This window comes from Diachasmimorpha longicaudata, chromosome 17 (genome assembly GCF_034640455.1).
Source record: "Diachasmimorpha longicaudata isolate KC_UGA_2023 chromosome 17, iyDiaLong2, whole genome shotgun sequence".
Lineage (NCBI taxonomy): Eukaryota > Metazoa > Arthropoda > Insecta > Hymenoptera > Braconidae > Diachasmimorpha > Diachasmimorpha longicaudata.
In genome coordinates, this window is record NC_087241.1 from 3,213,382 (window position 1) to 3,231,447 (window position 18,066).

General features: G+C 37.4%; 1 protein-coding gene across 7 annotated transcripts in view; it reads left to right on the forward strand.

The window, feature by feature from the left end:
* The first annotated feature begins 167 nt into the window (after nucleotides 1-167).
* Nucleotides 168-18,066, forward strand: part of LOC135170565 (janus kinase and microtubule-interacting protein 3-like) — a 33,423-nt gene continuing 15,524 nt past the window's right edge. For 2 of the 7 annotated variants that reach the window (XM_064136523.1, XM_064136524.1), the window contains exons 1-4: nucleotides 168-362; nucleotides 2,791-3,644; nucleotides 4,754-4,867; nucleotides 10,972-11,058. In XM_064136523.1, coding sequence (XP_063992593.1) covers nucleotides 2,802-3,644; nucleotides 4,754-4,867; nucleotides 10,972-11,058 — 1,044 coding nt within the window. In that variant the 5' untranslated portion in view covers nucleotides 168-362; nucleotides 2,791-2,801. The remainder of the gene's footprint in view (nucleotides 363-2,790; nucleotides 3,645-4,753; nucleotides 4,868-10,971; nucleotides 11,059-18,066) is intronic. The other 5 variants (XM_064136518.1, XM_064136521.1, XM_064136519.1 and 2 more) reach the window with 4 other exon arrangements.

An 18,066-nucleotide genomic window follows, 5' to 3' on the forward strand; every position in this document is an offset into this window, starting at 1 on the left:
TATTTTTGTTCCTAGAGTTCATTCCTCTACGTGCCTCGAGTTGTACGGAATACAGATAACCATTTATTCACATGTACATATGCACATAAATGTATTCGCGAGTACGTGGGCGCTGACTCTGGGATGGTGGATACCAGTGTCAGCCGTTTGAGGCTTCTCTCGAACAAGAGCTGGCAGTTTAGTTTTAGGTTTTAGTGAGTGACGGTGTCTCTCAAGCGACGGAAACAGTGTGTGTGTATTTCATTGACTCTTTTCAACACATACGCACAGGGAGAATTAATTAACGTAGGACTTCATTGGAGGTGGGAAGAGAATTTTCATTTTTTCGAGATCGTCGAGCTACGGGTCGTCACTATAAATTGGTAAAGAGAACTTCATTTTGTTTATCTGAAGAGAGAAACACAATTTTCTAATGACGTGATTTCCCCCAATTTGGTAAAATTAGAAAATACAAGACAATTTTCTAATGATGGGATTCCCCCAAATTTGGTGGAATTGGAAAATACAGAACATTTTCCGAATTTAATGCGAAAAATTCAAGAAATAATTTTCATCATTTCTGAAAATTCCTATTTTACTGCTCGTCGCGACAGATCGCCCTCGGCGGAGTCCTTATACCCCAGATTAGAACGCCTGCACCATAATTTGATATTTTTTTTTTGCCGCCAGACTTTGAAGGTAATTCGAACCCTTCCTCTGTACTCCATAACATTGTCTTATTCTACTGAATCCTAAGGCGTTTCGGTTGAGGCCAGAACAAATAAATAAATAAATAAATAAATGAATAAATAAATAGATAAATGAACATTTGCAATGTTTAACACTTCATTCTTTTCCATTGAACATAAAAAGTGAGCGATTGAATCACTTCCGCATAGAGATTGGCACAGAGATCAAAATCTATTTCAGGATCATCTCTGAATTTAACCTTTTCGCTATCTAAATTATAAACAAACCTGCGTTTATTTATTAAGCGAATAATAAAAACAATTAAAAGAGATTTGATCTTGAGGGAAGCGCGAATTATTGGTACCCCACGTGGTTGCACTCGGCCAAGATTTCCCCACCTTCGATACTCTCTTCGCTTACTCCCCCCCCTCCCCCCGTTATTTGAAATTCAATCAGGTATCGAATGACAGCGAGTCGATGCTCACGAGGGGAAAGAGATGACACATATGGAAAACAAAAACAATCACCACGTGGCGGCTGTCAGTGGTGATAAATTTTTCATTTATTTATTTAGTTGAGTGCTCGTCGACGACCCGCGAGTAAATCAAAATCAATGAAAATCGATATTGTTTAAGAGAGTCTCATCTGAATAGAATATTCGTACAAAAAAATTTTAAGTTTATTGACGTGTTCAGTAGTGACAGATGAATGTATTTGGCAAAAGATTTTTTTTATTGTATCTCTGTCCATTGAAAATTGTTTTATTGTCACCCCACCAATACATAATTCAAAAATTCCACCTTTGTCATGTAGATCGCTCTCGGTACACTATAAATTAGTCCGTAATTCAAGGGGAACGGTCGCCATCATTGGAATTGAAGGCTCGTTGAATGAATTACGTCGTTCCACTCGAGTTGAAAAAAAATGGAAAATGTCAGTAAAAATTTTCCGACGCCTTGAAACGTTTCTCCCCCATCCATGATCTTTCTCCAGACTCTGTGTCTATTTATAAAGCGCCTAGACGGTGTTGGAGGTCCCCGAGGTCACTGAGTTACTGATCTAGTGCACCTATTGCAGAGAATCCGAGTTTTGGTAATTCGAGGTAATTGATAAATTCAATTCCTGTCTCGATACTGTTGTTCTATGAATTGTCTTCCAAACATTGCGAGGAAGTCTCCGGCATTTGGATGGGCGACGATTCTCGGACTCTGCGACATTATAAAACAGTCATTTCACTGTGTGTGTGTGCTGAGACACGACGACTATTCATAGCTCTGGCCCATTGGCCGCGCCCTCATCGCGATGGTTCCCAACCCGTCTGCTGGTCTCATCTTTTCCCTTTTTTTATCACCAGAAACCCAACTAACAGGAAAAAAATTTAAAAATGTAGTTGTGCTACAATTTTCCAGAAAATTTCCCTCCCCTAATGATTTAATTTATGTCCGCGGGTGTACTCATTAGGGTTCTTACGGTTTGTTGTACTCCCCTCCGCTCCCACGGGACCGACTTTTTCCCAAATTTACTACATTTGCCCCAGGGGGAGGGAAACCATGGAAAACCCCCACGGTACACTCGGCCGGACGTGCAGAGTCCTACTGTACCCTTCTGTCAGGCTGACCGGAAAGGACACTTATACCCATCCCATTACCAACCGTTGGTTAATATAATCAAAAGTATATTTGCAGTAAAAATGACGAAACACTTTCATAAAATTTCCAATTTCAATTTTTCAATTTCCAATTTCAATTTTTCAATTTTGCAATTTTTTCGCTGTCGATAACGTGTCTCCAGGTCATTCAGAAATTCGCGTCCATCTTGTAATGAATTGAGTGTCTAATGAGAGCCCGTCTGTGTGGTCTTACAACAAAAACTCCAGTTTATGTTTATTAAATAATATAAAAAAATCTTTGTTCATTGAAAGAAAGAAACCAAGATGACGATGCGTTGGTTTTTGACATTTCAAGGTCGTTTGTCAGTTCGACGACTGCTCTCCAGGTGCGACCCCATAATCACAAAATAAAACTGCTCTTACTTAAATCGTCGATTTTTCATTAACCTGGCGTCCAATTAAAATCTACTACTTTCTCCTTCCGTTCATAATTAAGCCCCTCTCATTTCCAGAACGAACGAAAATGGATTCCATGCAGAGAGGCACCGTCACACCGATCAGCTCACTCCACACACCCCAGACAGGGTTATCACCGGCTGACAGTGAATGTCGTCTCCAGGCGCGGGCAGAAGCGACCCCCGTGACCCGGAAGCGACGTATGCTGGAGCAGCCGTCGTCCCAAACACCAAAAGCTCCGCGACAGGGCTCGTCGAGCCCAGACGAAGCTGAAACGAATCGAGAAACAGATCCTCCCGGTAGCGGAGAATCGGTAGAGGATCAGTCTCTCCACGATGATGCCAGACTGACCAAAAAGCCACCGGTTCATCCGGACGTTTCCGCGAGACGTCAGATGGAGGTGCAGTCGTTGAATCGAAGAAACGACTCAGCGAGACTGAGAAAGACTATTCAGTGGCTGGAAGATGGCGCGCGAAAGCTGCGAGAGGATCTGGCTGACACCAGATCGGAGCTTTACGAGGAGCGACGAGCGTCGAAGATCCTGAAGCGCGATGTAGAAGTGGCTGTGCGCGAGGCTCGATGTATGGAAGCTGCAAAGCATCAAAAAATTATCAGTGAATTGAAGCTGCGACTGGCGCAATCGCCTGCGCGCGCAGCTGATCCGGCCCAACTGACTAGCGTTAAGGTTGAAATGCTGAAGGAGGAGAATCACAGGCGGGAAATAAGCATTGCCAGGAAGAGACTCGCCGAGGCGGATGAAACGATACGAAAGCTCAGGTCAAGCTCTCTTGATCCCGGTGGCAGCGACATGAATAAAAGACGCAAGTTGAATGGGCCTGATGCCCAAAGAATGGATAATGAGATGAGACGATTACGTGAGGCTAATAAACGACTGGAGGAAAAGCTGCAAGTGAGTGGGAATTTGAAAATTTTTTTTCCATCATTTTGTTGTTTTGGGACTTGAGGATTTTGCTGCAATAATTATTTTTCATTTGGGAAATTATGTCGTTGAGTTAATGAATCAATCGTCGAGTCGATTCGATAATTTCGTTGACGGTATTAATATGTGGTATTCGTGAGCAGAGGATTATTCCCAGTGATCGAATTTTTATGGGGGTTTGTCTGGCGTGTAACGGTCCTAATCTACTGGTCTGAGACGATCTACTGCGCATGGGAACCGGTTAAATAATTAGCGGACAAATAATCAATTTTTTGATTAATTTTGCAGGTGTGGTTTATCCTGTCGGTTCGATCACTCGCGGGTGAGATCGACGCTCTGTTTTACCATAAGTCGAAAATGTAGGAGACAGTTACCTTAGTCTCGCGATCGATAAAATAAGGCCCAAATTTATTGGAAGAACTTGTGAGTCTACCCAGTAGGTAATGTCAGGTCCAGAAAAATAATTAACTTGAGAGAAGTATTTATATTTTTGAAATTATATTTTTTCCATTGAATAAACCCAAGCGGCCCTAATTAGATTAAATTATCTTAATCTTATTACATTTATGAATGACTATGCAGGACCTTGAATGAATTACTCCCATGTTTATAATTTTTTTTGAATTTATAATTTTTTAGGAAGAGGAACTTCGGTGCAGTTCGTCATTATTCTAATTAAGAGAATTCACTACACGTTAATTAACATGATAATCTGCTAGAACGCCACAAGTGACTCAATTCAAACCCAATTAAAATTATGTAGCAATTGCTCGACCAAAAAAAATTAATTCCAAAATTGATATTTGGCAAAAGTATATTTTTTCTCAGCACCAATGACTCGCTCACTATCACAAACCGACTGTCATCTCCATGTTTTATGTCCGCGTTTGGTAGTGCGTCCAATAATGATCCATCCGAATAAAGCGCTCGGCAATGGCCCTCTCCCTGAAGGGTATAAACCTCTTAACCTTCCCCAGATAAGAGAAATATACTCAAGACCCTTTCAAACGTAACAGATAGTAATGAAAGCCTTTCAAAATATTTTGAAGAGTTATTTTATTTTTTTTCATGCCACTCAGATTGTCACGGAGGCCGAACGGGTCCGTACTTTTCAGCTGCGAGTCCAGCACGAGAATCACGAAGCCGAGATATGTGCTCTCAGGAAAGCACAGCGCACCGATACCATTAGAATGGTGAGTCATTGAAGAATGCACACCTCCTTCTGGGAGAAAAGTCATTTTTTCCAAGTTCGGTACGTAGAGGTCTGCTATGTCCGCCAACATTTTCTCCAGCGAATCTCGAATTTTTAGGAATAATTACTTCCGCGATTAACTAATTGAAATTCTCACATAACGGAGTTGAAATATAAACGAATGACTGGAATTTTCAGGGAAAAGCGGGAAGAATTTCCTGGAAAAATGACGATCCGTTGGAAATCAGGAATTTAGGTAGTGAATACAAAATGAAAAGCGTTTGTCCTCATTTTTGAACAAATTAAAATTAAGCCGGCGGGTTTGATTGTTGAACGAGAATTAATGACTTCGATTTTTCAAGCGCATGATTAATTATCACACACTCGAGGTGATTTTATTTGTTGTCATAATTTGACTATTTCACTTGTATTGTTTTCCAAAGTCCATTTGCTTCAGAAAATTATTTCCTCGGTCGTGTCATTAGTGGAAAATCATCGTTAGGTTTGAGTTGTGTCAATTATATTATATTATTCTCGCACATGATTATATTAGTTAAGACCTTGAGGGAATTAATTGTTGATATTAAAAAAATTCATCGGAATTCTTTCCTCTGGGAATGACTCAATTTTTTTTTAAAATAAATATTTATCTAATGTTCATAAATACTTCGGAGGAATAATTTTTGTTCCTAATGCAATTTAAAAATGTTCGTTACTAGAAAATTTCTGAGTTTTCAAGAAATTAAACTTTTTATTAAAGTAAATGAAGAGGCAGATATCGCAATAAAAATATTTTTCCATCATATTGTAGGAACAATAGACTTTTCTGGTATATACGCGAAGTGCGGAAAATACTCCTCGATAATCCTGATAAAAAAAAATTGTAACCAGAATCCTTTCGGAAGCACTAATTTACTCCCAACATCAAGAGTCTGCGCGCACAAAAAATGTGATGATCCCCTTGTTTTTCATGCACACAGTGCAGCCGCTTCTGGATAGAAATGCATTGCCACACATCACGGTATCAATACGATCGTTAAATTCATTCATTTTGAGTTCATTCAATGGAATCATAAAAGAACTGGTTTAACCGTTACGAAAGACACTGCATTTACGAAGAAATTTCGTAGAAAAACCCGACGTATTCGCTATAAAACTCTATTGCACTTCTACCCTCACTTTTTCCCTCGAATTTTTCTTCGCAGAGGGAAGAAAGGCGTGAAGAGAACTCGGACAATTAATGCCGAGGAATTTATGGGAACTTTAAAAAATAAAAAATTATGAACACCGAAAGCAGTGAGATAATTAAAAAATTCGAATGTGGTTTTAAGCAGAAAATTTTTTGTCTACTGAAGATCCTGCAAAAATGTTTCAAAAAATTTCTGAGGGTTTCGTTAGTGATCCAAACAAATTTTTGGATGATCCAAAATTTTCCTTTGACAAATGTTGAATATTTGAAAAATATAATAATAGGGCACCAGATCAAGCCGCGCTGTTTCGTCGATAAAAATTCGGTAAAAATTCGAGACGAATTATTATATAAGAATAACAATTTATGTTATAATTCGTCTGCTGTGCAGTTACATTCAAATAATAATATAATAATTTTCTCGGTTCCTTAGAATTATCTCTCGAAGATCTTTCCATAATTTTTCTGACAATTTCTAAAAATTATTCGACAAACAAAAATATTTCTACTCGCAATTCGCTCGGATCCATAACTCCCTTCAGACCAACTTGCAGATCATGTGCTCGGGATGTAGTATCTCGTCTTCGGAGGCACGCAACACATACTCCCACAGTTTTGGGCGGGGTACAGTGGTTATTAAAAACCGAGCCTCAGGCCCCACCTGAATGCCTGTTAGTCATCTCAGGTGCTATGATTTTGTCTTGAGTAAACGTACGATTTATTGTACACAACAGAGGACAATATTTAATCCGTTGACTGAAAATGCCCGCCATGCCACTGTAGTAGGAACACAAGAACGTATAATTACATCAAATATCTTCCCACACTATTTTTAGGTATTTTTGCGTGCCTCGCTCCAATTTCCCAAACCGATTCTCCCATCTTCGTTTTCTATCCGTTAACGATTATTATTTTTATTTTTTTTTCAACGCGAGGAGGTGAAGGAATAGCTGAGGTGAGTCTCCTGCTGAGTCGTGGGGTCCTGAGGATGCGTTTCCGGATTTTTAACGGAGGGTTGCACAGTTGAAATTGAAAAAAAATCGAAAAAAAAATGATCGATTGTTGCAAATGAATTTTTAATATTTTTACTTTGAATTTTCTGGACTTCGGTTCAAGAGGATTTCGTTCCCCATAAGTTCAGGTGAATGAGATCACCAGAGAAATATTGAATGAAGATTATAAAAAAATATTAAAAATTATTAACAAATGTTTCTGCGATACTAAACAGTTTCGAACTCTTTTGGAAGCTATGCAAGAGGTGGATGTACCTCCACGGGTCAAGGGATCTCGAGGGCCCATTACGAAGGTCACATTGGAGTTTAGAGCCTGTTCAATTACCATGAAATTCCTAGTGTTCAGAGTCTGAATGGCCCTTGAAAATTCGTCCCGGTAGTTTCGGCCAGTGGCTACGATATTCTGAGGGGTTTTAAAAACTTTGTGACTGAAAGATCTGAATGGCTTTCTTGGCTTGGCCTCTCCATTGAGGGTCTCAAGTATCAGGCAGAAACTTTAGCAATTATCCGTCTAATTATATGCTTGTGAACCAGCACAAACTTCACGGAAAATCGTTCATTTGAGGTGTGAAGAGAAAAGGTGTAAATTCAAAACCCGAAAAATTATGCGCCTGGATTTTTTTCTTTAAATTAAAAAAATCGTATCAAATATTATATTAATATATTAAATATTCTACATATGTATATATTTCACATAGGCATGTACTATGAGTCCATTATTTTCCGTTACCAAATAGCAGTTGGAAAAAACGATATTTTCATATTTTTGTTTTTAGGAAAACAAAAAAATTTAGAAAAAATTTAAAAAATTATATATTACCAAAAAAATTATAAGGACAAGATAAAGTAGAATAATCTAAGCTAAGATTAGTTTTCTTACTCTATTAATTTAATATGACTTGACGGAATGGATCGGTAACACAGACCGTTCCACCAATTTTTTCTAGAGGAAATAGGAGAGGGTGTGGTAATATGAATACCTTTTTATTTAAATTGATGTAGTGGCAATTAAACCTGTTGAATGTCTTTCTCGGGCCACACAATGATTATCGAAAGTGATAAACGAGTTATTGAAAGTCATTCCATTATCATTAGGGTAAATGTAAACCATTTGACCCAAAAAAAAACAACAATTTTTGAGATTAACAACAGAACTATTTGCTGTCAACATATATTTATTTTCTCTTCGTGCATCCGAAGCCGTACGATGACGTCGTCCGCTGGCAGTCGCGCATAATCACTGAATTATCAAATGAGTTCATATCATTGATACCATTCACTCATGATTTACACGTGAAAAAAAAAAATTGGCAGACATGCTGACGTATGAATTCCAGAGATTAGATTCGTATCGTGCTCGAGCAAGTCCACCAACGACTCCAGCTAGAGCCCAGGCATCCTGATGTTGAGCAACCGAGTATCCTTGGGCCCCTGAGGCACATGAAACGCATTCGCGTGCCAGGGCGTGCTTTGACGTTTCTCTCCGAAGAAATAATCCATCGGCTGCGCATCCTCCTCCCATCCTAATTCAGGAGAGACTTTTATCCTCCGGCTCAATGAACTTGTAGATTTGCTCTTTTCTCGAGCGTGTGAAATTTTGGAGCAGTGGTCAAACGTGTTTCATTACGACAAACTACTGCGTGGGAACATTTTCACTGTTGTCTCTGGCCGTCGGTTTTATTTATTAATAATTTATTTTTCTACTAATATCGCAGTTGTGGGGAATTACGATGGGATAGAAACCTTGCGAGGGATTTTTTTGCATAAAGAAATAGGAATTAATTCTGAATGTTAATAATTTTTAACGGCATTTATGCGAGGCCATCGTATAGTTTAACATTATAATAAATTAAGGTTTTTTTTTCGTTCAGAAAATAAACGATCTGTTGATAAATAAATTTTATCCTTTCAGTCTGATATTTTTTATGCAAATAAACAGGGAATATTTTTAAGGAGTTGGGAATTTTTATTTTTATGAGGATAAAATTTCTTTGACCCAGAATTAACTTCAATCGTCACGTACTAATTTCATTGCAATTTTAGTTGTTATAAATTTCAGGGTAAAAATTAGAAAATTGTAACTTATGTTTTGAAAAATTCCAAATCATCTCCAAAAGCGAATCAATAGGGAGTGAATTGTTATTTGCAATTGTGACCAGAAATGTTCAGCTGTGAGCCTCAGTGAGAGGACACAGAATGAAACTCTCGGCTGGAAGAGTTCAAGGATAACTTCACCGATAACATCGGTACATTGTGCACGGGTTAACTCATTATGTGGTCGTGTGCATTAAATCGATATCAATTGATTAACGAGTACTATTTATCATCCAGCAGATTATGGACTCTCTGACATCCGTATGAAGTTGCACCAGTGGATACAATCCAATATAGTTGAGTTAAACGTGGACAAATGTACATTACATATGAACAATATTATTTCTATGTTATGAAACCGGATGTCTCGCGAGTCCTTTCCCATGTCACGTTGAGAGACCATAGACCATCGCGTGTGGTTATCATCTTTTTACATTGATCGTTACCGTGGAACATCAGAAAAAAAGTTAAGTCACGGTGGAAAATTAATTTGAAAATATGAGAATAAGTCGAGTGAACAAATCAAAATGTATTTAAAACTGACGAAAGGTTTATTTATTTTTCTAATCTCCTAAGCATTTTTTTTTGTTAAAAGAAAATATAAAAAATAAAAAAGTAAAAATTAATGATGGTCCAATCGTTTTTTAGGTTAGAGAATTTTTTATGTTGGTAAAACAGAAAATTACTGTACCGACAGGATAAAATTTGCCAACTGTTCTCGAATTTTTCTTATTTGTAGGAAAAATTGTAGATTCGAAGGGCCAAATTTAGTATACGTCAGAATAAATTTTTCTGAAATGAAATAAAAATTAATTGAAGGGGTTTTTTGCAAATATAAATAAATTTTTTCTTGGAAAAGTCTTTTATCGCTTCAGAACTTCCCGAAGGAAAATCAATTCCGTTGGTGAAATTCGTATTCGTGATACACGAGAGCAATATGCATTTCTACATTGTTCTACCATGACTTAGCAATGGCAAATGAAATTCGAAGATACGATTGCACCTTTCTCCTCGCACCCAGTGTTTTGCATCGATTTCATGGGTCAATTGATAAATAATTTCAAGTGTCAAGTGAAAGTGTACCAGAGGAGATAGTGCACATGGTTGAGAGGAGATAAGTAGGGTGGTCGGGTGGGTTTTCAAGACATTTAGGGAAAAGTTGAATCTTTCCACAAAATTTCAAATATTTTCATACAAACTTGAGACTAAAAAATTATTTATGTTTTTAAAAATTATGTCCCACATAAATCTCTATTTTGAAAAAAAAAAATGTAAAAATACTTTGATTTATCCGGATTTCCATTAAAAAGACACCACATTTATGTTTCATATATTCTTCAAATTTTGGAAAATGTACTAAATTATTTGCTTCAATCATAAATTTCTAGCAAAAAAAAAATTGGGAGTAATTTTGTTACTTTAATTAATCAATTAAAATATAAATAATGATAAAATAAAAAATTTCAAAGTTTTTCCACTGGAAATTCCCGAATTAATTTCCGCTTCTGTATTTATTTTCGTTGCACCTGTTACGATACAAAAAAAAAATCGTGAGCGTCCTTTTCCCCCCAAAACTCGCAAAAGTAGAACATACGCTGCATTTCCCCATCGAAGCACATACTGTACATTAAAAAAAAAAAGTGCGTGCAGTTGTGGATCTTGCGGTCGGTCATTCGGAAAAATTGACCGGGTGAAAGTTAGCTTTCGGTTGCCCGACCGATGTAAATCATCAGCCCCTTTCCTCGCATCCACATTTTTCCATTATCAGTTCATCCTTCGACCATAATTATTCTGTTTCATATCTCCAAGATGGAGGAGATACGGAACAGGGAGAGAGATATCGAGAAACTGGAGAAACTTGCCAAGCGAAAATGGAGGACCAGAGAGACCGAGCTGGTATGTACTGAGCACTCTGTTGTCTCCATTTATCTCTGGGTTGTTAAATGACTGGAAAAATGTTGACGGAGGTGTTATCGCCCCGGTGATGTCTGATAAAAATCCACTTCTGGAAATAGATATCGGAGGTGCGAGGGATTGATCTCAACGGCAGCTTTTTTGCCGTCGAGAGCACTTGGTATTGCGTGTCAAGTCAACGATCTGATCGAGCTTTTATTATTCCTCAGACTCTCTCACCTACCGGACAATGAAATTTCATTTCCGCAACTGAGCTTTCACTTTGCTAACATTCGCATCGGATGATAAAAGGATTTCTCATAATCAATCGATTCGTATTAATTAATTTCTTTAATTAATTAATACGAATTTAATAATAATTAATTCCAAGGGGTTAATTTCTTTAAACCCCTGATGAATTATTCGCGTTAAAATTTTTACGTGTAACGTCACCTAAATGTTCCTGTCAGTGGAGAACTTTTCACATTCAAACTGTTAAAAAAAAAATTTTTTTACTCGTAAATTTATATTAAAAAATTATTTTTACAGCTAAAGACTTCGAATCTCCATTTTCTCCCAAAAATTGACCAATTGGGCAATTGAAAATTTCTATTCTGACGTCTGTCAATGAAGAAATACTTTTCTGCACTCGTTCCGAACTCTATTATCCACCGAGTGAAAAAAAAATATTTCAATCGAAAAAATTACACGAAATGAAATTTTGATGAAAATTAGACGTCTGGAGGGCACAACGTGGGGTGAAATGACAATTAACCACTTTTTAGGTCCAGTTTTGTTATAAAAATTACCCTAGACCCTCGGGGCACTCCCCGGAGGTCTAATTTCCACCTAAAATTTCTTTCCCTGTCATTATGTCCTGAAAATTCAACAATTAAACTTTAATCGTGACGCCCCTCCCTCCCTCCCCCTCCTCACAATTCCATCAAAGATTCCGATCCACGCGGAACTCCGATAAACCCCGTACTATTATTGATGTTAGCTTAAAAGCGTAATGTTTCCCTCGTTTGTATTATCGTTATTAGTCGAGGAATCACCTCTCCGAAGGTGGCCGGAATGGAATTCTCCATCGTGTGCCAGGGAAATACAATCGTTACCAGCTCCGAGTGACCGTAGTGGAGCGCTAATAACGAGTACGTGGAAGCGTTTAATCGCTCCGCGTCTCCGACTGTTGTATATAGCGGCCGGTATATCTTTATTGAGAAAGGCCTCCAAGTAGTCACTTTGAATGGACATTTTTTTTCTTCTCTCCTCTTCCTGTAAAGTTGTCGATTTTTCTTTCTACTTTGCCGCGCGACACATTTTTTCGATTCCGGACACCAGGGGACACTTCGCCGGTGTCTCACAAACACACCACGGGTGGGGGAACACCCAGAAGTTTTTAAATGTAAAAATATTCACTCTGTGGGGTCCCCTGATGAACCAGGTAGACACTAGAGGTCCGGAGATTATGCCGGTTACACCGGGGCTTTTGCGTATTTTGATAAGAATCTGTGAGCCATATTCCTCGACACTAACGGTTGGTGAATAATCAAACTGTGTTTTCTATTCGTGATTCTTTTTATTTCGTGGTTTCATTGTTTTCGAAGCGCAATTATTTCACGTACACGTGACTTTTCCGGAGTGCGAGGAGATACTCGAAGGGAAAACCGTTAGAAATGTAATGAAAGAAATGTTTATTATTTTTTTTTTTTCAGCGCAATGTGCAGTCAGTTGGTCGATCTTTGCAGAAGTTAATAACTTCGTTAAGATACAATGAGCATTTGAATTTTATATTACGGTTCGCTTCATTGAGTTTATGGGAGGAACTTGCGGGCTTTTTTTTTATTTGATGGCTAGTTTAGAAATTAACCTCGTAATTTCTTTAATACTAAACGCTCGGGGCAGTGGCTCGTCAGGTGAGAGTTGAATTTGTTTTTGTTTTTGGAGTTTGTTGATGCTGGGGAGGGAGCAATATTTATTTTATTTTTTCTGATCGCGGGGGAACGGGTTTACGAATATTTGGGGTTTAAATTATTTTACGGAAGGGGATTTATAATAATTGAAAATATATTTTGTCTTTTTATTTTGGGATGGAGTCGTCCGAAAATAAAAATAGAAAAGATACTTTATAATAATTATAAAATTAAAATTATATACAAAATTATGACTGAGAGATTATTTTTTCGCGCAGCGTGAGAAAAATCAAGAAATTTTCATAAACAGATTTTCCACACCTTCGAATATCGATAAATAAACTTTCAAATGTTACATTATGTGGAAGTGAGTAATAATCAGAAGGTAAAAATAATTAATGTACCGTTAAGTTTCCGCGTAATGCAATGCAAGTTTGAGGAAAAATTACGACGATAGATTAATTATTCGTGATTCGTATCGAGTCATTATCGTTTTATTAATTATTATTAATGCAACAACTTCACACGGCCGGTGTTGAGGCACTCTCGGGTTAGGATGGAGAGGATGTACCTGACTTTTATGTGGGGTCTGTGCTTCTTGAGTGAGCGGATACCGCACGGACCTTCAGTCTTGTCTAGACGTCCGTCGAGTGCGCATGCTCTGGTGCTTTCTAATGGTGTCAAAGTGAGCTAGTCGTTCGTTTGAATTTATTCAGAGTTTTTTTAAATTTTACGTCAACTCTTTGTTGATTTTTCCTGGTTTTTGTGACAATCGTTGACGTTTTTTCGACGAATATATGGTGTGAGGTTCTTGGATTTTTTTTAACGTTATATGTGCCGTCAAAGTCTACGCCCACCTGATGGGATTCGCATGGCAAGAGGTGAGCATCATAATCGTGTGATTAACATAATTTTATTATATTATATTAATTTTATTGAATATAAATTTTTTAATCGTCAGTTTGTGAATGACTGCGAAATAATTGCGGAGCGAAATTTTAATTTTGTTACGCTATTTTTTAAATTATTAATAAGTATTAATTGTTGAGTTGTGAATTTTGATTTTTTTAATTTTCTGGGAAATTATCACTCGTAAAATTTCCAAGAAGTGGTCCACCATTTATTTTCTAAAAATCGCTAACCCTCGACGCGAACAAGCGAATCTTTGTCACTGACCTTCTTACAGCTCCGCCGACCCCCTTGAGAATATTTACTCATAACGGGGATTGCATGTGAGAACGAAGGATTCAATTTCAAAATTATTATCTCAACAGGTCGAGAGAAACTTGAGTGGGAATTCCAATTTGTTCGTTGAGTCTGAAACCTACATTTTACCCAAATATCAAGTACTTAAATAGAAACATTAAATACCGTACACTTCCTAACAACAAAAAATTGCAACGCACCGCAGGGAAATAAATTCCCTCAATTTTCCACTTGTTCATTAATTCCTCTAGAATAATTACGTTAAAAAAAATTCCCCAAATTTTTTCCTGAAGCCGTTTTCCAATTTTCTTCCCTAAAACTCCCCGAGAAATGTTGCGGTTAAAAAACCGTCGGACACTCCCCAAAAATACAATTTTTCTCGCCGTAAATTCCTTCACCCGACGATAATCCGCGATCGCCGCCCTGAGATTTCCAATCATCACCACAACCGTGACAGGTCAAACATAACGAGACCGAGAATGATGTTGTATGGCAGCCAGGGCGTGAACGCACGTGACTTTGAGTCGGTGCACACCTCGAAAGAAATTCCCGGACCTCACTGTTCGATTTATTTTCAAAGCGATCTCACTGCACTCGCAATATATTAACGTGCACCGATCACGGTCAGTACCAGACCCGTGGGAAAATATTTAACCGGCACAACAAATCGACCCAGTTGCGCATTTAATTATTCCCGAGTCCTTTAATCCCTCGTACAAACATTAACATTATTTTTATATTTATCAGTTGAGCATTTGTTCTCAGTTATTCCCACCGATAGTTCATTAATAATCAAACGTCCTGATTGCATGTACAATATCGTCCCACGCGTAACAAAAATTAAAAAAATATTGTGCATCCGTGTTTCTTCTTTATAATAGTGTCGATGAGTAATCGCGAATGAATTGATGTCCCTCGCTTCCTTTTATTATTCTCTTATTCTTGTCCTCGAGCGATGAGGGAGGTGCGCTGTCCTCGTGTAGATGTCGTTTGCTCATTTTTTAATTTTATTTTTCGTGAGTCACACATCATCGCGGTTACTGAATCAAAAAGAACCGATAATTCTCACATAATCGACGCTGTGATTACTAACCGCGCGGATTAGCCGGTGCTTTTACAAGAGAATTTCTCTGAAAGATCAATGACACTTGTCGTCAGTGTGAAGATCCTCCGAATATTTGGACAGAATTCTGACGATTGAATTTTTTGGTTTGGGGAATATTCAAATTGAAGGCTCGAGATGATTCGATTGAAAAATAAATTTTTTCGAGCTCCATTGAACGTTTTTCGCTGTAATTATTCATTAATGAGTGAATGACATTGATTTTTTGAAGCAGTAGAGTGGCTGTTAATTGGAATTTAATTAATCGATTAGTTCTTCAGTGTTCTAATTTTTCTGAACATTTACTCATGACGAATAAAAAAAGGTCTGACGTCATTAAATGACGGCTTGAGAATTTTTCAAGTGTTTTTTTAACGGGTGAATTGAAAGGTGATGGTAATTGTAATGATAATCATTACGATTTATTCGTGACTTTCGAATAATATTGTATGACAAAAAAATTTTGTAAAAATCTGTTTATCCCGGTTTATCACTTTATCACAGATATTTATCTAATAAAATTCAATCCCAATCAATTTATCTAATAAAAATCAATTGGGAAAGCTTGAAGAGAGAGATAGAGCCTTAAAAAAATAGTCAGTTGTATAAACAAAAGGAAAAATAGCGTTGACGATGTTCAATTAAATGGAAAATGTAAGAGACTCAATTGAGGAGAAATCATTGGATTTTATGAAGTGAAACCACCAATGAATTGCGCAGGAAATTATGAAAAAATAATCACTCGAGCGAATTGTTAATTTAGTAGCAAAAAAATTGTTTTACCGAGGGCAAGAAATATTTCTCATTTGTTTTAGCAACCGATGAGTCCTCGGGATAATTCGGAATTGCTAGAGTACTGACTAATATTCTCATGAAGCTTTGGATGTGAAAATCCATTGGTTCTTCTAAGGCCACTGCTGGGTGCATTGGCGTGCAGTGATGCATGTCTCGTCGGCTCGACGGGTCCCCGCAAGTTTATTTTATTCCCCCTGTAACGCTCCAGAAGATGTAAATGAGTAAGAGGATAGAAATATGTGTGGTAAACCATACGAACTATAATATGAAGAGAGGATGCGTGAACCATCCTCGATGGCGTGGGAGAAAATTCTCGTCTGTTGTGACTCATGTGATATCAACTTCAGATTAACACCACTGTCACAGACCCTACCACCCTCGATGCTAGATCTTCATTAGTATTTTCAAGGTATACGAAGTCTTAGAAAGGTAAATGGAATATTACGCGAGAATTTTTACGGTTAAAAAATGGGTAGATTAACAACAATTCTGGTGTTGATGAGGAAAAAAAGGCAAAATGATGACGAAAAAAAAAATTCCAGTGCTGGACCTGGAGAAATTGTACCAGAAATTTTACTTAATTTTAGTTAATGATATTCATTTTTTTCTTTTGTAATGGTACCAGAATTTTTATAGACCATTTATCTACGCGTTCCCTACGTTCGGGAATTTCTCCTTCGGAATCCGAATGTTTTTGGAGATTAACAAATACTCGGGGCTATTTTCGGATTTTCACGTTTGTTGAAAGTCGAGACGATACTTGATACATGAATAAATCAGTTTCCAATGGGAAAGATGACCAATCCGACAACGAGATAATTCGTAATTTGAGAAAGTTAAGGAATTTATAAAAATAGAAAATTACTCAAGAATACATAGATGAATTTATCTTTGAACTTTAGAAAAGGTTAAGATTTTTCATTTTGTAGTCAAAATGGTTAAAAAACCATATTTTATTTTACTTAATTTCTAAAAAATTTATTAGAGAAAATTAAGTTTCAGGGATCGGATCAGGGAAATCCCCTGAAAATTCCGTAAATTTCAGAATTTAAATTCCACAATGGAAAGTGGTCCCCAATTTTTCCAAAAAATATCTCTCCCCGCATGTAAAACAACTTCGAAATACCAAAAAAATTCAAAACACATGATAGACCGCCTTCACTCTCGATGAATGATGTTCATAGCTTTGAACCCTCCCCATGAACCTCAATATTTCATTCCCTAAAGTTCACACACTTGAATCAGTAAAAATTTTATTTCCTCCGTCTGGTGCACCACCAGAACGTCTTAATTCCCCTATTCTGGATAATTTTCTCCGGATAAAAAATAACACAGGTGAACATAATCCGCCTCTTTGTCACTGCTGGATAACGGACTGTCGGCGTTCGACAAAGTCAAAGCGGAAGAGAATGAAACGCTAGGGTGAGAGAGATTTATTGCCCCGTGAATGTCACATTGCGAGAATAAAGTGGAAATATTTGTTAGAAAGAGAGGTGAGAGAAAATAAATAAATGTGGACGTATGCACCAGAGAAAAAGAAATTATTGTCTGGAGATTTTTGCAATGGTGCAGTGGTCGCTGTCCCCCTCAGGGCAGACACTGTTCAATCGCTGGCGGCAGTAGGTCACAGGGGACTACTGAATAATCAGGTGGAGAGTTTCGTGGTAAAGTGGTATACGGAACACACTGATCGTGATGTATCGCAAGTTCAAGTAATTTTAGTTCAGTGGTGGAAAGTCTCGCGGTAAATAGCAATCTATTTATCTTAAATTTCACAGGTTTATTATTCACGCTCCTTTCACTACTGGCGCGTCACCAAATCTGTGTCTGTTAATGTCTAGGGATAAATATATTGGAGTTGACATGTCAAATGTTTGTGAAAAATTAATTTTCTGATGGAATAAATACGTCTTTGAACGATTACTAATTAATTAGAGAATTAAAATATTTTTATGTGAGAAAATTCTAGAGAGTTTTGAGGTGATGTTATGCTCT